Source organism: Mastomys coucha, unplaced genomic scaffold (assembly GCF_008632895.1).
Source record: "Mastomys coucha isolate ucsf_1 unplaced genomic scaffold, UCSF_Mcou_1 pScaffold4, whole genome shotgun sequence".
Classification (NCBI taxonomy): domain Eukaryota; kingdom Metazoa; phylum Chordata; class Mammalia; order Rodentia; family Muridae; genus Mastomys; species Mastomys coucha.
The window spans coordinates 1,406,061-1,427,001 of NW_022196910.1; the positions used below are offsets into that span (position 1 = coordinate 1,406,061).

At 52.3% G+C, this 20,941-nt stretch overlaps 1 protein-coding gene and 1 long non-coding RNA gene across 4 annotated transcripts in view; one reads left to right on the forward strand and one right to left on the reverse strand.

Moving 5' to 3' along the window:
* The window catches only part of Dot1l (DOT1 like histone lysine methyltransferase), a 40,877-nt gene that overhangs the window by 8,104 nt on the left and 11,832 nt on the right, over positions 1–20,941 (reverse strand). For all 3 annotated transcript variants that reach the window (XM_031350415.1, XM_031350417.1, XM_031350416.1), the window contains exons 3-22: positions 19,817–19,891; positions 17,520–17,583; positions 15,384–15,612; positions 14,129–14,223; positions 13,543–13,605; positions 9,230–9,285; positions 8,546–8,625; positions 6,143–6,211; positions 5,581–5,687; positions 4,876–4,917; positions 3,808–3,915; positions 3,465–3,696; positions 3,115–3,228; positions 2,589–2,680; positions 2,390–2,491; positions 2,047–2,184; positions 1,611–1,736; positions 968–1,452; positions 745–880; positions 139–285 (exon numbers count right to left, since the gene is read on the reverse strand). In XM_031350415.1, coding sequence (XP_031206275.1) covers positions 139–285; positions 745–880; positions 968–1,452; positions 1,611–1,736; positions 2,047–2,184; positions 2,390–2,491; positions 2,589–2,680; positions 3,115–3,228; positions 3,465–3,696; positions 3,808–3,915; positions 4,876–4,917; positions 5,581–5,687; positions 6,143–6,211; positions 8,546–8,625; positions 9,230–9,285; positions 13,543–13,605; positions 14,129–14,223; positions 15,384–15,612; positions 17,520–17,583; positions 19,817–19,891 — 2,560 coding nt within the window. The remainder of the gene's footprint in view (positions 1–138; positions 286–744; positions 881–967; positions 1,453–1,610; positions 1,737–2,046; positions 2,185–2,389; positions 2,492–2,588; positions 2,681–3,114; positions 3,229–3,464; positions 3,697–3,807; positions 3,916–4,875; positions 4,918–5,580; positions 5,688–6,142; positions 6,212–8,545; positions 8,626–9,229; positions 9,286–13,542; positions 13,606–14,128; positions 14,224–15,383; positions 15,613–17,519; positions 17,584–19,816; positions 19,892–20,941) is intronic.
* On the forward strand, positions 1,617–8,674 carry LOC116076573. Its single transcript, XR_004112994.1, has 2 exons — positions 1,617–2,208; positions 8,448–8,674. It is a non-coding gene; the product is annotated as an uncharacterized LOC116076573 (long non-coding RNA).

The window sequence follows — 20,941 nt, forward strand, 5'->3', positions numbered from 1 at the left end:
ACAGCAGAATTATTAGCTGTGGACATGGCCCTCGGCAGTTCTACGCTCAATCTCAACAGCATCCGACAGTCATAAAGACCAGGTTGCTCCTGAAACCAACCACAGCCAGTGCCACCACCACCTGGTCTGGCAACTTACCGCCCTCTCAGCCCGGCTGGGCAGCACCACGCTGGCCAGTGGGATGCTGACGGGCAGCTTGTTGGGCTGTACTGTGCTGAGCGGAATGCTAACAGGTAGGCTGGTGATGGTCTCCCCATGGCTGCTGTAGGCACGCTCCTTCACACCCTGCCAATAAATAGCCATGTGTCACCCAGGCCTGGATGGGGGAGCTCAGCCACAAACCCACTTCAGGTCATGGGCTGGTAGCTCCCACGAGGTCCCTGTGTGAAACTGAGGACAGGGTACATTCTCCCCAGAATCTTCTTCCCACCATTGTTTCTGAGACCTGTCACTGTGGACTGCCAGGCCTCACAAGGACCCTGCCCGTTCCTCCCAAACTTCATTCTTTCTCTGTAAACCCCTGGTCCCACTCCAGATGCCCCAAGCAACTAACTAAACCCTGCTCCAACGTGTGAGCATCTGAGTCTACCAAGGACACCCAAGGGAGACTCAGATAACAAGCCAACGTAAGCCAACACACTCGACTGCAACCGCACCATGAGGCGTAGGGATGCCAGACCCCATCTCTTCCCTAGGTCTCCAAACTCTCACACACACAGGCAGCTTCTTTGGAGCAGTCCTTACCTTCTCACTACCCTTCTCGGAGGTGAGGGGCGAGGTCGCGGGGGAAGACAGCGGTGGATCCTGGGGGCTGAGCTTCATGCTGTTGCACAAGCCAGGGCTCTGGTAGGGAAGGCTGTTCTCCTTGGCATGCTCTGGCCTGCAATGAAAGGCCGGTCACCCTGCCCATGCCCAGCAGGCACGTGGCAGCAACGGTGGCAGAGCCACTACGTGCACTTGTCCTCACCGAGGGTGCGGCTCACTGGTAGCTGCTTTGCTAGCCCCAGTGTGGTCCTGGCTCAGGTGCCGCCTCAACACAATCTTGGCAGGTGACAACCGGGTGTAATCTGGCAAAGCCAGGCCAGACAGCTTCTCTAGCCGAGGCCGGCCATTGTGGCTAGGGGTGCAGGGTACGACCTCCTGGTCCAAAGGGGAGGCCAGGTACTGGGGAGTATTCTGCTTGGATGAGGGCCGACTAGCTGCATTGCAGAGCTCATAGCTGGCAGCATGGCCATTCATGGACAGCTCAGGGCTCATGCTGCTGAGGTGTGGCAGGGAGATCTTGGCACAGTCCAGCTCAAGGCGTAAGCGCCCAGCGTCAGCCTCCAGCTCACGGCCCAGGGTACCCTTGCCACGCAGATGCAGGGACAGAGCATCATCTGGTGGTACACAGGACTTCAACTGCAGGAGCTCCTGCTGGCGCTGGGTCTTCTCAAGCTCCACGATGCTGATCTAGAGGGTGGGAGGGGAGTCACAGAGCAGTTCAGGCTCCACCCTACAGGGTAGGTGGCAAGTGGTGGCCCAAGGACATACACACCCCTGCTGTCCATCATCACAGATGCCCTTCTAAGGCTGAAGACGAGGTCTGATGCATCATACCCATACCCTACCTGCAGCTCCAGGCAGTGCCGTTGCTTCTCTGAGATCTGGCTCCGCAGGGCCTGCTTCTCTTTCCGCAGGTTCTCCAGGGACAGTGTGGACCAGTCAAGCCTCAGCTCCTCGCACCGGGCCCTGAGCTGTGGGTACATGAACAGAAAGTCTCAGTAGCCAAAGGGAGCAAGGGCCAGGGTCTCTGGGCAGTGCAATGGATCCTTCCTACAGTTGTAGTACATAGCATCGACACCCACTCACAAACAAGCAATGTAATAAAGACCAGTGTGACACAGTACAGGACCATGACAAGAGGGAAAGAGTCCCTGGACTGATCTTTGCAGAGTCCAACAAGTCCAGTGCCAGAACACACCTCTGGCCCAGTGAGTGGACAATCAAGTCCTCCTTCAACCTCACACGGGTGCATCCAGCAGTGGCAGGCCCCCATGCACATACCAGCCGCAGGCTCTGGCTCCGAAGCTCGCTATTGTCCTTCTCTAGCTGTTCCGACTGCTCCCGCAGCTGCTGGTTGTGGGCAGAGATTTCCTTCTGGGCCTGAATCAGGTCATTGTAGGTCAGCGCCTTCACGCCCAACTGGAGATGAGAGGACAAAGCATGGTGAGTGGTGTCCCAGTTCATAGGAACAAAAGAGATGACAGCCACCCTACAGCTCTGACCCAAGTCTAGCCAAGGCAATACCATGTCAGTGCTTCCATAAGGACAAGGGAAGCTATCTTTGGTTGCCCCACCAAACCCTGGATCAGGTATTTGCTGAAGTGGACAGGCAGTCTCAAATCACCTCATCCAGCTTCTGCTGGAACAGCCTGCGAATCTCTTCCTTTTGGGCCTGGCAATGGCCGAAGAGCTGCTGGGCTGTGCCCAGCAGCTGTGTGTTCTTCTCCTGCAAGAGAAGACAGGAGAAAGTGACCACAGAGTCCCCCCACCCCCTACCAGACAGCCCTAAGCTGAGCATTGACATTAAGACAGAGCCTGCACACCTTCTCCTGGTCCAGAAGCTGCTGCAGATTGGCCTTGTACTGTGGGGTCTTCGTATAAGCCAGGAACTGCAGGTACTGGATTTTGAAGGACTCTGAAGGCACACACACAGCATACCACATTAAAGGAGGGCTGATGCAGGAGTGGTAGCCAGCAGACACAGGGAGGCTACTGGGCCTACTGAAGGACCATCCTGCTATGATTTCAGCTTTTCTCACAATGTGGGAGGTTCCCTCCTGGCAGAATGGACAGCCCTAAACCCTGAGATCAGATCTCTCCTTCAAGTAAGGGACTTGCCAGCCTTCTCTGTGCAGTGACTTTTTCTACACAGAGCTCCCCAAGTAATGATGGGCCAACACAGATCCCGATAAGGTCCAGGATGCCCTGAGGTGAGTCAGTCTCAGCTACTCAAAAGGGCCAACAACATAAGCCAATGTAAGCCAGGCCATGCAGCAAGTGGGCTTGACTGGGGCCCCACCACTTGCACAGCCCCCAACAGAACTGCTTCAAGGAGAGGTCATGACCCACCTAAAAGCTTCTGCAGCGCAGGTGGGGTGGGTGCCACTAGCAGTGGGTTGGGTGAGTGCAGCTGCGTGCTCGGAGGTAGCTGGTAGAATGGGCTGTGAGGTGCCCTGTACGCATCTGCAGGAGAGAAAGGGGTCCCCCGTCAGCTACCAACCATGGTCCCACACTACTGTGGAAAACAAACTTTTCAAATCTCGAGTTTGAAACAGCTATGGGATCCAAATCCACACTGAGCTCCTCCCAGTTTGTAGCGGCAGGCCCGGCACATGGCAGAGTCCCACAGTCACGTGAATGGGCACTTGGGTGGGCAGGAATCATACCCACTCTGCCATGCAGAAGAGAAAGAGGCTTACCCTGGGGTGAGGCTGAGGGTGGGGCTGGGGGAGGAGAGTGTAAGAGATCCAGTGCGCTTTGGCTCTTCTTGGACTTGCGCTCAGCACTGGCAGCACTCATTTTCTTGGGCCGCCCGCGTTTCCGGCCAGCCATCTTTCTCCCTTTCTTGTTCAGTTTCTTCTTCCGGGCTTTGGAGGGAGATGGCTTTTTGACAGTAGCCACACCTGATTTTTCTTCCTCAGCACCAGAATCCTGGAGGACACAGACAGGCAGGTAAGGGCCACAGCCAAGAGTGCTCACAAGGCCATAGCCTGAGGCACCACAGCCACCTAGCAGCCACACAAGGCAAGGTGTCCATCTCACCACGGGGGCCTCGGTGGCAGCAGCTTTGCTCTCGGGGACTTTGGTGGGCGTGGTCGCATTGCTCTTGTTCTCCCGCTGCTGCCTGCGCCTAGCTGCCTCCTGCTCCTCCTGAAAGGAAGGGCTGGGTAAGTGTCCAGAACGCTGGAGGAGCCAATTCTGCTCCAGCATGAGAAATAGCCACACACAGAAGACACTTGGGAGAGTCCCAATGCATGACTTGGGCCCCCACAGCCCCTCTGTGGGGGAAGATATGAGCCTGTCATGGTGTTATGGCCCAGGATTACCCTTGCACTGACAGCTACAGGACCACATGGCAATAAAAGCTCATGGAACATGCCAGCCAACAGAAACCCAACTGCACCACTCAGCAGAACAGATATGGTCCCCAAAGGGCTAGGCAAAGCCAAACCAGACATTAAAGACTTATGTCCTCTTGGCACACAACACAGCTACTATGACTTGAACCCAGTTGCTCTGGCCTCATTGAGGTGCGCACCTCCACGCCCTTGTAGAATCAGGCTGAGGCTCAGACCCTCGCTAAGGACATACACTGTTTACAAGCTCTAGGCTGCTGGGTGGGATGCACTCCTCAGTGGTGGTGTAATTGCCTGTAAGTTATACTCCTGTATAACTGACAGCTCAGCACTTCACCCAGCAATAGCTGGTAGAGTAGTAGGCTCTGCTCTTAGTACCCATGTGCAGTGAACAGATCTTGGTTTACATGTCCCTGAGACAGACAGGAAAACGCCCAGCAGATGTGGCTAGAGAAGTACCTGCCATGGAGCACAATGCCCAGCCTTTCAGGGTACTAGAGATAAGCATCCTCAACTGTTAGTACATACCTCTGACTCAGGGACACACGACACTATGTGACAAAGAATGTACTGGCACCTGGACTCTGCAGGACCATCACTCACAGAATCATGGACATCCAACCCATTAACAGAGCTTAGGGCCTTCAGGGGCCCTGGTTGGACTTAGGATGTCTGGCCACACACACTACAAACATGCACAACTAGGCACTACAGCTCCTGTATAGGATCAGAGTCAAGAGAGATGCAAACTTACCCTGAGTTTTGGATTTTTCAGACTAGAAAAATAGTTTTCAAGCTAAAGAAAAAAAGAAAGGGCTTTGTTAGAAGTGGGCCCTAAGCATGGACACAGGATGACCACAAAGACATGCTGCATCCCAAAGAGCTGCCAGACACAGCAGCAAACACCAAAAGTAGCAAAGCTGGAGTACAAGGCAGCTAACCTTGACTCCCCATGACTGGTGAGGACCCAGGCCAGGACCTCCCGGGGGGACACTGGCTACTACACTGGGACCTATGTGTGATGCCACTAGCAACACGGGGAATGTCCGTGCCTCAGCTGAGGAGCCTTGTGTGGCTCTCCCTCTTTTCCCACAGCAAGAAGAGCAGGTAAAAGCTGCTATGGGCTTTCAGTCAGCTGCCAGTTCACAGCACTAACCCCGGGAGGACAGACAAAAAAAATGCAGAATTGTCAGCATGCTGATTCTAGGAGCCAAGAGGTCACCAGGACACATAGAGAACAGAACCCAGGCTCGAACACAAAGAGCTCTGGCAAGGAGGGGAGGCCATGAGGGAAAGGTGAACACACACCTGGGCAAGTTGGGAATGGGTAACAGAGAACCAAGGCTGAAACTGCTATGGCATCTATTTGTCAAGAAAACCAAGGACCAAGCCCCAGAGCTGCCAGAGGCCATGGCCTGTGATTCTCTCCCACTCTGTAGGGTGTCAAGTGGGGACTCACTATGGTGCGGTCAATGGTGTGCAGGTAGTAGGAGACAGGCTTGCCAGTCCATGACACAGAGCCCTTCAGGGGCGACAGCTCCACCACACGCATGATGGTGCCAATGTCTATGGGAAGAGCATCAGATCAGGACTGCAGCAGGAGGCCTAAACCCTGAGCCACTGCTCATGTCCCAGAAGCAGGCTGCATAGCAGCATCCCCAAAGCCTGCCCAGCCATTGAGACGGCCTGGGGTCCCTCAGGAACAAGGTGGCAAGCCCACACAAATGGGGTCAGGCTTTGAGATCAGTCAGTTAAAGCAAGCATGCAGACCCTGAGCTGGGCCAGTCACCTAACCCAGGGAGGCCCAGAGGAAGGAAGGCTCCTGCTGCAGGACTCTGTACCCTAAGGCCTTTCTTGGAGTACCACCTCCTCTTGAAGAAACACAGTCAAAGGAGACATAGATGGTGTACAGTGGTCAGAGGCTGGGGTGCAGCTAGCCGAACACCTTCCTTGCAAGGCAGAGTCCCATCTAACTTCACAGGAAGCTGGGTACCCTGTGTGCCACTGGGCCCAGAGCTTACCACTCAAGTTCCTGCTGTTGATCCTGAAGTTCAGAGGGGCAAAGGGCTTTGAGGACACGATTCTGCCGCCTGCAACACAGAAGCCCATCACTGTCATGTGTAAACATAATGCTGCACGCGCACATATACAAATGCAGGCACTGGTTGGAGCAGAAGCAAGGAATGCCAATCTAGAAGTCATGCTAGTTCTTATGGAACCCACTAACGCTCACCTGACCCCACACTATGGCAACACATGTACCCGGATCACAGGGACATGGTGGCACCCAAGAACCAAAGGGCACAGGAGGAGATTACTGTGAGCCAAATTAACAGGACGAGGAGCTGGGCAAATGGGCCTGCCTTGCAGCAGTTCCCTTAAAACCCACCAGGAAGAGACCTACAGGCACGATGGCTCAGTGGTTTTCCCAGCATTCTGGCAGCTAAGAGCAGGGAATTCCAAGAGTCTGAAGACAAAACTAGGCTAAGTAGCAATATGCCTGTTTTAAAAACAGGGTTGAGAATATGACTGGCTACTGCAGTCCTTGAGGCTGGGGATAGGACAGAAGCCAGGGCAAGAGATAGGATCAGAAATGAGTCCTAAGAGGCAAAAAAGAGTCACACCAAACCACAAAGAGTTTAATTACATTCAAACTTGTCACAGCCACACAGGCATGCCTTTATTCCCAGCATAAGGCAGAGGTGGGCAGATCTCTGAGAGTAGTCTAGCCTGGTCTACACAGTTCTATCACCATCAGGGCTACAGAGAGAAACCCTATCTTAAAACAACAAAATCAATCCTGACTTTTATGAGTGAAGCAGATTCTTTTCCATATATAAGAAAGCAGTGTGGTGGAGAGGGGAGACTGAGACAGCATCATGAAGCCCAGGCTGGCTGACTGTCTTCTACAGTGCAGTCTCTGGAGTTCTCAGCCTCCTGCCTTGGCCTTCTGGACTCTAGAACAGGCCTAAGCTCCACACCCAAAGACATTCAAAAGACTCTACCTGGCATGGTGGTACATATCTGTCATCCCAGCACTGTTCCAAGAAGCTGAGGCAACACTGTTCTGGAGCAGCCTGAACTACATTCTCAACACACATACACATATATGTGTAAATGTACACCAAGTTGATTATATTAGTGCACTGGCCTCTAGCCCTACTCTAAGTCCTGCCCACCAGCAAAAGGGCCCAGGCCACAGCAAGGTTAGGTTCCCGTCTCCACTGTGTAGGAAAACAGCAATGACTACAGGGACAGGCAGAAAGGACACGGCAGTCTGGAAAGCACCCCATGGACTTCCCTAAGCAGCAATGGAATGACCCAGGAACACCCCCAAGTATTTGTGCTGGATAGTTTTTGTCAACTTGACACAAACTAGAACCATCTAGGAAGAAGGAACCTCAACTTAGAAAATGCCACAATTCAGACTGGCCAGTAGGCCACTTGCCAGAGGACCCAGCAAAGGTCCTGAGCAGTGTCAGAAAAGTAGCTGAGCATGACCTTGAACTCATTGGCAGTCTTCCACCATGGCTCCTGTTTGGAGTTCCTACGCTGACTTCCTTTGATGATGGACTGTGATTAGCTGTGTAAACCAAAAATCCTGTTTCTCTGTGGGCTGCGTTTGGTCATGGTATTTATACAGCACAGAGAGCACATGGACCTACAGTGTCAGTCAGCATTGGGTAACGTGGTTCTCTGCAGGCAGGGAAGGGGCTGAGCTGGCTGTGTCATCAGAGGCTGTGCCCCTGACAACTGGGCTAACTGGCCCTTAAGAAACAGGTAGTATGGGCTGGTGAGATGGCTCAGTGGTTAAGAGCACTGACTACTCTTCCAAAGGTCCTGAGTTTGAATCCCAGCAACCACATGGTGGCTCACAAGCACCCATAATGAGATCTGATATCCTCTTTTGGTGTATCTGAAGACCGCTACAATGTACTTATTTATAATAATAAATAATTTATTATATATATAATTTTTATATTATATTATATATATTATATAATATATTATACTATTACATATAATATATATTATATTATTATATATAATTATATATATATTATTTATAATTTATAAATAATAGATAAATTTTTTCTTGTTTTTCCTTTTTTTTTTTTTTTTTTTTTTTTTTTTTTTTTTTTTTTTTTTTTTTTGGTTTCTCGAGACAGGGTTTCTCTGTAATAGATAAAAAAGGAAACAGGTAGTAGGCAGGGACTAGCTGCTTCTGAGCTGGGTTAGCCTTTCAACCGTGTACTGGCTGCCTGGGATATGTTGGAGCAGAAGTGCCTTTGGCTACCAGAATCCCACTTTTGCCATCTACCCTAGGAGCTGGGGAAGCGTTGCTGAGGACCTCTCAAGGAAGATTGATATGCCTGCACGTCACCCTGGAGAGGGCGGTGGTACAAGGCCTGTGGATGCGTTACCTTCCTTCATGTTTGCGAATCGCTCCTTCAGCTGGTGATCCACCTCAGGACCAAAGGCAAAGTTATTCACAAATATAACACTGCAAAACAATGTTCCAATTCAGTAAAACTGAGGCTGTGCATGGGAAGTCCCAGCCTGGACACAGCCTGCCGCCGGTCCCTGCCAGGCGCTGTTCCCTCCTGCCCACCACCCACCTGAGCTGAGCAGAATAAGCAGAAAAGCAGGGGCAGGAGACAGGGACAAACAGAGGAGGCCACAAGCCCTGGGCCAAAAAGCCCGGCCTGTTTTGAATATTGGTGCTTTTGAAACAGAGAGAGCTTCTGGAAGCACAGGGACGGAACTGTCCACAGAAGACAGGGCAGACACAGGGAAACACTGACAGGCAGGCACTACTCCCCAATAGAAAAACACAGGGGTGAGGCCCCAAATCACCTGGAACCCTGACAGACTGATCCCATGAAAAGACAGCACAGATGCTCAAGGGGACCAGCACAGGGGCCGCTGCACCCCATGTGGCACCAAACAGACAGGGCAGGACAGGGGCCATGGCCAGGTCAACACCAAGAAGTGGCTGACACCCTTAAACAGCAGACCCACCCCACCCTCCACAGCAGCCACCCACATCTGGAGAGCAAGTCAGAGGTCTCAGCACAGCCAGCAGCACAGCCCACAGCCGGCCGTACCTCGTGTTGGCGATCCGTTCCCTCCATTCCTCTGAGAGGAAGTCACCTCGTTCCAGCTAAGGAAGAAAGGAACACGTTTACTCACAGGCTTGCTTGGTTCAAACCAGTTCCCGCAACTGCTGTGAGAGACATGGAATGAGCTGGGTCTCAGGATGGGAAAGTGACCGTGGACAGCCAGTGGACAGCTCTACAGAAAGCAGGGACTGAACCCCAGCAGGAAGCAGCATCCACTCAGGGAGAGACAAGAGGTTGGCATGGGTCCAGGTGAGGAGCCATAGCGCTGTGTGCTTGGCCAGCCAACCCTCACTGCACCCTGGACCATGTTCCCAGAAGAATAGCATCACACAGGCCATTTGTTGACCCTACAGACATGACACGTATCTATGTGGTTAAAAAGCCACTGGATCAATCAATCACCCTTGTCCCTTGTCACTGTCCACCATGGCTGTGCCTGCAGATGATGAGGTTGCCTTAGTATATCTTGGATTAATACATGTTTGACACACAACTGACCCCAAAAGTGTGGCCTGCCCCCAGCAGTGGGCCTGCTGCCTGTGTCTGTCAGCACTGATGTTATACCACCTCCTTTAGGCCCAAGTGTGTTGCAGGGAAACAGCTTTTACCCTAACTGCCCAGAGCCATGACAGTCAGAGATCCAAGCAATCTGGATTGTGTATTCTGAAGACCACTGCTGAGGTGCTGGGCATAAACCCTAGGAAAAAAACAGTCTGCCCTATACGGAGTTCACAGGAGAAGCAGGGTTCATGAAGCCCAAAAGGCAGGGACATCCAAGGACAGACAGATGGAGATACAGAATAGTCCACGTGCTGGGAGGACACTTGGTAACAAACAGGAGTAAGGATCTGATGCACTCACTACAGCACAATTTGGGACACTACAACAGGCAAATCTACTGACCAAAAGTGGATTCATGAGTATTAGGAGGAGCTGAGGGGAGACAGGGATGTTAACCATATGTGGATTATGGCAGAAGCCCACAATGGGCACCAGGTTCAGAGGTGCAGCAGGTTCAGAGCCACCCTGCTAGGACAAGGCTGAACCTGCCCAAGAGTAGCTGCACAGCCTCTGTCCTAGGAGCAGAGGAACCATGTGCAGGGCAGGCCTGGACAGCCAAAGCCCCTGAACACATCCTCAGGCCAGACCCACCTCTTTGCCCCTCAATGACTTTCTGACTCTTCTCTCTGTTGTATACAACAGCCAGGCCTAGAGAAGGGGGCTTAATCAAGTCCCTAAAATGCAGAGCAATCTCTGGGCCCTAGAGGATCTGGCCTCTGGGACTCCAGCTCCAACAGGAGGAGGCTTCCAATCTAAACCACTGGAGTCAGAAACCAAGGCCCTGCACCATCCCTGCAGCGCAGCCTGAGCTGATGAACAGATAAGCTGTGTGTCCACTTACACCTTGGGTGCTGGGTTTCTGAGATTCTGGATGAGAACACCCTACAGTGTGTTTTGAGATTTCCAGGGAGAGTTCTGCATGCCCTGATGGTCTCCCTGGCTCCTCTGTGGGCCTTGCCTGTGGCTGAGGGCTGGGTCCTGCTGCTGTAGCTGTAGGAATGGCAGCAGACTGACTCCACTCCAGGAATCTGATGCATGCCTGCTATAACCTCCAGAGCCCACTGTCCAGAACAGACCTCATCCTGCAGCCATGTCAAGTGTGGAACCAGCACTCCTCCCCCTGCAGAATCCAGTGTGGTTCTGGCAGGCCAGGCAAGAAAGCCTGGGGAGACAGCTAGTCTGTGGCCAGGGACTCTCAGATTCTGGCCATCTGGTTAGGGACACACATTGTCCTGCAGGGAAGGACTTCTTGAGTCAAGAAATCCTTGAAACCAAGCACAGGCATTGGGCCTTCCCTCCCCAAACATATATAAATAAGCAAGAAGGGTCGCTAAGAGACACTGTCACACTAGCCAAGCTGATGAGCTACCAGGGAGAGACTCAGACCTGAGTCACCTGGAAAGGACACTCTCCAGCCTGTTACCCTGCCTGCAGGCTGTGCAGTACACTCCAGGTTCCCAACTTTGGGAGCTGTCACCCATGCTGGGAAGAGCCTTGATGATGCAGCTGTCATTTCTGTTCCTCTAAGTAACCCCTCACCACACTCCTGTAAGTAACCCCCATAAAACTTAGAGCTTACCAAGCTGGTCACTGTTGGTTCCCTATCTGAGAAACATGTTTCCCAAGGAAGTATACACACAGCTACCAGCACAGAAAAGGAAGGGGCCGGGGGAGGAGCACACAGTAGATGAGCATCTAGGAAATGAGTGGATAAGAATGACACCAGCCCCACAGAAGCCTGGGAAAGGCCAGAAAAGGTTACAGTGAGTGAGACCCAAGTTGCCATGCTGGACACAGATTCGACCACTGCAAGAACCCATGCACTCAGCTGGGAGCACACAAGAAGGGAGGTGCTAAGACCCAGGTATAGTCCCAGGCATGTTCCCTATAGGAATGCCTCAGCAGGACTGACTCCCCATGGGACACTTTGACACCCAACTCCTATGATGGAGACGCCTAGGCAAGCTGAGTCATGGGCTACTCCACTATCCTCCAGGGTCAGAAGTCACAGCCCTAAGGTACCTAAGAGGAACTACTTATACACTGTGCAACTGTGGCTACAAGGGTGATGGAAAGTCACCTGACATCATCAAGCCAAAACAATGTGAAGAAGTACAGTCAGCAGAGATGAGTATGGCCCAATGTCTGCCCCAAACTGGATTAGAGCCCTTAGAGGATAGGAGAGGGGAGCCCCAAAAGCCCTGCCTGGAAGCTGGTGTAGGTTGGGAAAGAGCCAGGCTCGACTCAGCCACTAGAGGGAGCAGGTGAGCAGACAAGCAGGCCAAAGCACAAGGAGCTGCATGGTGGGTGGCAGCATAGCTGGCATGAGGCAGTTCTGGGCTATTTTTAGGCTCCCCTGGCTTTTCCCCTGCCTGCAGAGTAGCAGAAGGCAGGGCTCATAGCCTGCCAAGCAGACACAACATCAAAGCCGGAGCACTGTGCAGGCCAGGCAGGTGCTGACAGGCCAGGCAGGTGCCTACACAGCCTTCTGGAAAAGGCTGGTGGTCACTAAAGGTACCACAGGAAGCCAGACTGGACACAAGCAGAGGTCCACAGGCACTCTCTATTCCTGCTGCCAGGTTGGGCGTTCCAGTCACCAAGGCCTCAAGAACCATCCTTTCCCTTAGTCCCTCTGCCAGCCATAAGCCAAGGGTGACCAGCATGAGCCTGAGGCCCATGAGGAACCAACAGCAAACATGACAAACAGCCGCCAGCCACACTGTGGGCTTCAACCATATGGGCCAGGTCATCCAACAATGACAAGCTGAGAAGGAAAAGTGATGAGGAAGACACTCAGGACTGGCAGGGTCTTCCTGAAAGCTGTGGCACTGACCAACAACTCCTCTGTGGGTGTAGAGCTAACAGGCCCCCAGCAAAATTACCAGATGTCATCACAGTTAAAGTGCACGAAGTCTCAGGAATCTGGATCCATGGGGAACTTTTCCTGGGTCCCAGACACAGGCATTAAGTGGGCCTCTCTCCTGACAAATGCCTACAGGGGAGACTTTCACCAAGAAGCATGGATGAGGGCTGGAGAGATGGCTCAGTGGTTAAGAGCACTGACTGCACTTCCAGAGGTCCTGAGTTCAATTCCCAGCAACCACATGGTGGCTCACAACCATCCATAATGAGATCTGATGCCCTCTTCTGGTGTGTCTGAAGACAGCTACAGTGTACTCATATACATTAAATAAATAAATCTTTAAAAAAAAAGAAGAAGAAGAAGCAGCAGCAGCAGCATGGATAAGCAGCTTTTAAGTCCCACTCTAGGAGGGGTGGCAGACAAAGAAAAGAAAAGCAGACGAGAATGGGTATCAGTCACCAACAACACAAAGGCACCACAGAAAGCAGGTTGCCCCTCTCAGCTGGCCCACAAGATGGCCTAACCAGATCTCTGCATCCCAATGGTCCTAATCCTTAGACCCTTAATGCCACAGGCTACACTGGGGTATAGCTCAGCATGCTTAGTTTGTGGGTCTCGGCTCTACCAAGCTAAGCACCTGCCACCAAGGTCCATGGTCAGCATGTACTGTCTAAGGATGGGTCAGGAAAGCGGGGAAGGATAGGACTCAGCTAAGGCTCTACAGCTAGCTCCAGAGACTGCACTCACTGTCACAGAGGCCCACAGCCATAGAAGACCATATATGGTCACTAGGCAAAACTGACTGTGGTTGAGAGAGGAAGGGGAAGGGGCTGGGCTGGGACAGAGGCCGAGGGCATGGAGCGATGGCACTCACTGTGTATTCTGCATGCTTTTTTCCATACCATTTCATCCACTTCCTGAACTCTCGGTCCATGGTCTGAGGGGAAAAAAGGCATACAGTTTGTTACAAACTCAGGGAGGCCAAGGCAGTGGAAGGTCCACAGGCTCTGCAAGATGACACTGGACAAGATAATGGCACCTATCTACAGTGATCCTGCTGCAGAGCACAGGGTGGGGTATGTGTGTGTATATGTGTGTGCACGCACATGTGCGTGTGCGTGTGCGTGTGTGTGTGTGTGTACAGAGGCCATGGTAGAGTCACAAGGTTCCCAACCATTCAATAGAGCCCCAAGAGGCTGAACCCCATCCTGGGTGGAACAGGGGTTGGGAGTAGGAGAATCCACAGGAATGTGCCCTGCTAACTCATAGGCCCACATCCTCTCTCCATGAGGAGGCATCCATTCCCACCAGGCCTACACAGTGTGCTCATCCTGCAGAGGCCACCAGGAACACATAGCACTCTTAAGAGATACTGGGTGTCACAAACGCAGACACTCCTTGGCCTGGAAGATGTGCCCGGACAGACAAGCCCTAAGCAGCAAGCACATGTGACTGCTCACCTCCGCGTACTTGGCTGGGATGTCCGCTTTCTCCACTCCGTAGTGATGTTTGCAGTTGGTGGCTGCAGCGACCTGAAGGACAACCTGCCCCACACCTTCAGCCAGAGAGACATATGTCAGAGTCTGTGTGACCTCCACAGAGACCCAGTGGCCTGCCTCAGCCACATGACAATGTCCCTTGGTGTCAGAAAGAAAGGCATTCAAAGGTACAGACTTCCCACTAGAGGATGCCTGTGCCGCTCCACGCCATGTGTGAAGCTGCATCCCTCAGCCGTTTGGCAGGGCTTAGCTGTTCCCACATGGAGATGGCCCTCAGAAAAGCCCTTCCTCACTGAGTCATCTTCTGGACAGCGGTAACTGAGGTCGGCAGGTCCCTGACCTAACATGTTTGCTCAAGGATGGGAAACCCCAAAGGCTGCAAGAGTTGGTGACTGGGGGGCTAGAGAGACAGCTCAGCAGTTAAGTGCTCTTCCAGAGGTCCTGAGTTCAAATCCCAGCAACCACATGGTGGCTCACAACAATCTGTAATGAGATCTGGCGCCCTTTTCTGGAGTGTCTGAAGACAGCTACAGTGTACTTACATATAATAAATAAATAAATCTTTAAAAAGAAATAAAAGAAAGAAAATCCAAGGGAGGGAGGAAGGGGAGGGCGGAGGGCATAAAGACAGAAAGCTGACTGAGAATGCCATAGGGATCAAGCCAGTAAGTAGTACCCTCCACGGCCTCCACCACATCAATCAGCTCCTTCAGGAGCGGCCTCCAGGTACCCACCCCGTGAGTTCCTGTCCTGACCTCCTTCAGTGATGACCTCTGACCTGGAAGTGTCAGCCCAGAAAGCCTTCCTTCCCAGCTTGTTTTTGGCCATGGGTTCATCGAAGCAATGGACTCTAAGACACGCCCCAGACAAGTGAGCACCATCAGAGCCACCACCATGCAGGTGGCCCCAGCAATACTGTCTGTCTGTCTGTGTCTGACCTATTGTGTGGCCGCACGGAGCCATGACCAGAAGTCTCAGGAACACGATTCTGGTTAAGCAGCCATAACCCAAGACCACTAGATCACAAACTGGAGCAAGGGTAAAAAGGAGGCCCGGGGGGAAGGCTCTGGAGAGGCTGAGCAGGGAGCACTGGTGGCAGCAGGAGGCTTGCTCAATCAGTGTCCTCCATGAAAAGAGCCTTTTGGGACTCGTGTGCAGCCTTGGGTGCACTGCACGAGCCAAGGACGGCTCAAAGACCATACTCTAAGACACTCACCACTGCCCAGGTCGACAAACAGGTCATCCTCAGTCATCTTGATCTCATCAATCATCTGGGCCACCAGGTCAAAGGAGGTCTCCCCATACACCTCAGGGGAGAAGGGCTCATAGTTGTTAAGCTTCTCCGGGTCAGTGACAGAGTGGTTGTATACCTGCTGCAGGATGTGCCGCAGCAACCCATTGGATGGCCGAGTATTCAGCTTCATGGGCTGTGTAGTGCCCTTCCACTGGGGACAAGAGTGGACATGATCCATTTATACTCATCAGCAGCCAACAGCACCTGCCTGGCATCCAAAACTTGGGAGGCTGAGGCAGGAGGAACACTCTCAGGTCAAGGCCAGCCTGAACTACATGGTAAGATCCTGAATCAAAAACTCAAAGGGTTGCCAGACACTGGTATCACATGCCTTTAATCCTAGCACTTGGGAGGCAGAGACTGGCGGATTTCTGAGTTTGAGGCCAGCCTGGTCTACAAAGTGAGTTCCAGGACAGCCAGGGCTACACAGAGAAACCCTATCTCAAAAAAAAAAAAAAAAAAAAAAAAAAAACCCACACACACAAAAGGTGGTGAAGAGCTTGCTTACTGAGCTTATCCCAGATCACAAACAGAAAACAATTCCCAGCAGTGCACAGAGCCAGTCCCCTCCACATCAATCCTGACACTTGGTTCAGGTAGCTCACTGTGAAGGTCCACTTATGACTGGACCTTATAAGCTTCCTGGCCTAAGCCACTCCTAGGTCCCAGAAGCCCCCTCCTGACTGCAGGCTCCCTGGCAGATATGTCCTCTCCCAGTGCATACCTCAGACCCCCTAGCTTTAGGAGAGTCTTTAAGTCACAGGGAAAAGAAAGCAGCAAAGAGCTGCAGCTCCAGACCACAACAAAGGCTGGCTCTGAGTGTGCACCCAGACATACCCAGGCTCTTATCTGATCTGAGCCACCCGATCGAAGGAGGATTCCTGTGGTTTGAATGTGCTTGGCCCAGGGAGTGGCACTATTAGGAGGTGTGGCCTAGCTGGAGTAGGTGTGGCCTTGTCAGAGGAAGTGCATGACTGTGAGGGTGGGCTTTGAGACCCTCCTCCTAGCTGCCTGGAAGACAGTCTGCTCCTGGCTTCCTTTGGATGAAGATGCAGAACTCTCAGTTCCTCCAGCACCATGTCTACCTGGATGCTGTCATGCTTCTTGCCTTGATGACAATGGACTGAACCTCTGAACTTGTAAGGCAGCTCCGATTAAATGCTATCCTTATAAAAAGTTGCCTTGATGACGGTGTCTTAGTTAGGGCACAGCAATGAAGCCCTAAGACAGTTTGCCTTAAGGAAGAAGGGCTCAACCCCCTGGTCTTGTGGATTTGGACACTGCCAGCCATAGCATTTGGACAAGATGTGACAGTATAGGACAGCCAAGCTAAAGGGGCCAGGCCCCAAGCTTCCTGCTACAAGAACCAAAGTGCAGCTGGTTTAGCTGGTGTGCCCTACAGTAAGGTGCTAAGGCAATAGCAGGATCACTGTCCAGTGAGCTGCACAAATATCTTAACTCAAGGACTCACAGAGCCACCCTGTGCCAGCCCCAGCTTCTCTAGACAGCCATGTCCTTCACAGGAGTGTTCCAAATACCACAGACCCCCACAATGACTGAGTGTCTGCTAAAAACCTCAGTGCCAGAGACCCCTGTGCCTTCTAGAAAGTTCACGTCCTGCATGCTCAGTGGCCAAGCTCTACTGCCTGCATCCAGCTTGTCAACTAAGGCAGGCAGGCAGGCAGGCAGAGCTTTATGCAGCTCTGCTGTGAGCAGGACATTCCCACAGCAAGCAGAGCAGAGGCTCCAGGTTATGAGCCAGCTGCAGGGCAGGGAAGGGTGCTGACTGCCTGCACTTTTGTGGCAGCACATAGGGATAGGCACAGATGCAAGGGTCTGTCTGTGTAGCAGCAATGACCCCAAGAAGCTACTTGAGGACGCCAGCCAGTGCTAGCTGGGTCTTGATGTCCTGTCACTTGACTCCCCTGGCTCACCTTGTCAACCGCTCTCCCTACCACTCATTCATAGACTGTAGGAGGTCCTAGTGCTTGGCTGCCCTGGGAAGCCCAGGAGCCAGCACCATGCAAACCTAGTCTCGAAAGGGGGGAAGCCACTTACCAGTTGGTGGATGCTGTCGATGGCCCGGTTATATTTGTCACACAGCCTCTGCATGCTTTCAAAACTGAAAAAGGAAGGAGAGAGAGAGAGAGAGAGAGAGAGAGAGAGAGAGAGAGAGAGAGAGAGAGAGAGTGTTACTGGGCTGCAATGTACCCAAGCTTTCATAGATGTGTAGAGCTGGATAAATAAATGCCCCACCAGAAGCCTCCAGGGAGGCCACCGGGCTCCAGAACACCAACATGGCAGATCAACCAAGAGGCTCTGTGACAGTCCCTGGCCACAGGACCAAGGCCAAGGGCAGTTTGGGTAGCTCTATTTCACATGTCAATTCCACAGTCATCTATGTCACTTAGATGTAAACTTTAAGAGCATGTCATAACAAAGACCTGGGCTAGGGCTGGGGAGATGTTTCAGCAGCTAATACACTTGCTACTAAGCATGAGGTCCTGAGTTTGAGTCCTCAGAACCTACCTAAAGCAGTGCAGTGTGCAGTCTCGAGTTCCCCATCCTTCTTCTAAGGCAGAAGGGGGTGGGGTTGGCATGTGCAGCACTGAAAATCAAGAGACCATCTCAAATGAGGTAGAAGACAGATAGCCTAGGCTCTCCTCTCTGAGCTGTAAGGAACATGTGACACAACAGGATGGGGCACTGGTACACACTGACAACCCCAGCTCTCAGGAGGTGAAAAGATACAGAGATGGACAATGTTACAAATTCAAGCCAGCCAGGGCTACACAGTGAAACCTGTCTCCAAAAAAGGAAAGAAAGCGGAGTTGGAGCATGTGAGACAGCCTAGCAGAGACAGCAATGGCTCCCTCTGCAAGAGTACTCAGGCTCTTCCCAGAACCCACGCGGAGGCTCACAACCAGCTGCAACCTCAGCTCCAGGGATTCTATGCCCTCTTCTGGCCCCTGTGGGTACTACTTGCATATGGTACATACAAACAGGCAAAAGGTTCACACTCAAAGTAAAAATAAAGCCTTTTTAAAAGGATGCAAGAGGGCAGAGTGCCTTGGGTTGCATGGGCAGTGGGGGCCCTGACAAACTCTGGACTCCAGGACACCATTAGCCAGGACCAGGTGCTGGGGTATCTGTAGCTTCTGGACAGGCCTGGGGTAGGACCCCTCCATTAGCTGATCTCTCTGAGAAGACCCCTGTGCACTCTGAACACCAAGCAGCAGAAACACAGGTCTAGGGGTGACGGTGCTACTCCACACCCCATATGTTCAGGGCTCTAAATGCCCAGGAGGAGACTCATGCTGGGGCCAGGATGCTCTGGAGCACTAAGACACACAGACAGTCTCCTCTCCATGTGAGGGAGTCACACGACGCCACTGGATGCCACTGGATGCCCCAGCACTCTGGTGTGCTACAGTATGAACCTGGACTGACCCCGCTCAGTGTCTCACACCTTTCTTTCTCTTAAAAGGAACCCAGGACACCAGCAGCCACAAAACAGAGCATGGCATCCCTTACCTGGGAAAAGCCAAAGCAGAGGAGGTGTTGGCACACACAACTATTGTCCCAGCTACTTGGAATTTGGGTCATGAGAGCCCCAGGAGTCTGAGGTCATGCTAGGTAAAGTAAGAAAGCCTACTCTACCATCAGTAGAGTGGAGGGTTCCACTGCAAGGTTCTGGGTGGGTTCCTTACATGGAAAAAGATTTGCAGGGTTGTTGAGAGAGAGGGTTGAAGTTATGCCAACTCCAGAGGTTCCTGCCTTGGGGCAGCAGTGAGCTCCATTCCACTTACACCCAGATGCTAGTCACAGGGCAGGGAGCCCAGCCAGTGGACTGTCCCACTGTCACTAAGGCTGCCTAGCATCAGGAGTCCTTTCTAACAATGAGGTCATAGGTCAAGCAAAGCTTTTCAGACAGCATCAAGAATGGGCAGGCTCTGAGCAGGGGGTGGAGCCCAGGCTATCCTATCTCAAAGAAAAACAAACCAGGCTCCAGGCAGCATTCCAGGGATACCTTTGCTTCTCCACCCACACTGAGAGAAGAGGCCTACCTAGGTGGGGGCAAGGACTGGACTTACCCAGCACCTAAAGCAGTAAACTGGAGGCCCATCAACACAGCGCTGGCAGCACCTGCTGCTATAAAAAGGCCAGTGGCTCCCTCACCAGCCCTGGTCATTTCCCACATATCAATTCAACATGTACAGTGTAGGAGTCCCCAGTGATTGCCTCACTCCTCCAACCAGATACACTCTTCTACCAAAAGAGCTTCCTGGAAGCATAGCAAGATGTGGGAGGTTGGGAGGGCGCAGCCCGCAACTCACTCATCCCTTTCTGCTCACCTTTTGGTGTCGTAGTCAATCAGGACATAGTTCTCCATGGCCAGCTTGAGATCTGGGATTTCCTCGCAGACCCACCTGAAATGGAACACAGAGGTGCTGCATGAGGAGCTATTGAGAAACTACACAGATTGAGGCCAAGGTCAATGTTGGCACTTGGAAAAGAAATAAATAAATTCATGTATTATGGTAAAAAGTAAAATACTACCCAGGCTCAGTGGTACAAGCCGGCCAATCCATCACTGTTGGGTGGGGCTGAGGCATAAAGGCTCCAAATTCAAGGCCAGTCTGGGCTATAACATAATGGGACCTTTCCCCAAAGGGAAGGGTGGGGGTGGAGATGGGGTGGGCTGGCAAGATAGCAAGTGGGTAAAAAGCAACTGTGGCACAGAACCAACAACCCAAGTTCAATCTTGGAGGAGAAACAATTCCACAAAGCTGCCCTCTGCCCCCACTATGTGCTGTGGCATGTGTGCACTCAAACAAGTCAACCACACACAAACATGATAAAAAAAAAAAACTCTGGGGGAGGGACCAGTCTTGGCAAGAAGATCAGGAGAGTTCAAGGCCATCTATAATCAGCCTGAGATATAACACCCTGCCCCTGCCCCCAAGACAGGGTTTCTCTACACAGCCTTGACAGTCCTGAACTCACTATGTAGACCAGGCTGAAAACTAGGCTGGCTTCAAAATCAGAGATACTCCTGCCTCTGCTTCCCAAGTCCTGCTGGGTGACACTATTCCAGCCAGAGGTACACTCTTCTACCAAGAGAGCTTCCTGGAAGCTTAGACAGTTGGCAAGAGTGTGGGTGGGCCTTCTTAGTTATTATTTGTGCACAGGGTGGAAGGTGGGTACGTATGCACTTGTGGATGCACAAGATGGGGTGACATGTGTACCATAGAACATATAGGGGTCAGAGGACAACTGTTGCTAGTCCCCTCCTTCCATCTTCATTCACATAGCTTCCAGAGATGAACTCAGGTCCCTAGGTTAGTGCTACACCCAACTTACTGGCCTCTTTACAGCCCAGGCTGGCCTGTAAGTCCCACTGCTTCTGCTGCCTCCACCTCAGAACACTCAATGGCAATCTAAGAGTCCAGTCGCTACGGTCTGCCAGGGCTTTCCCC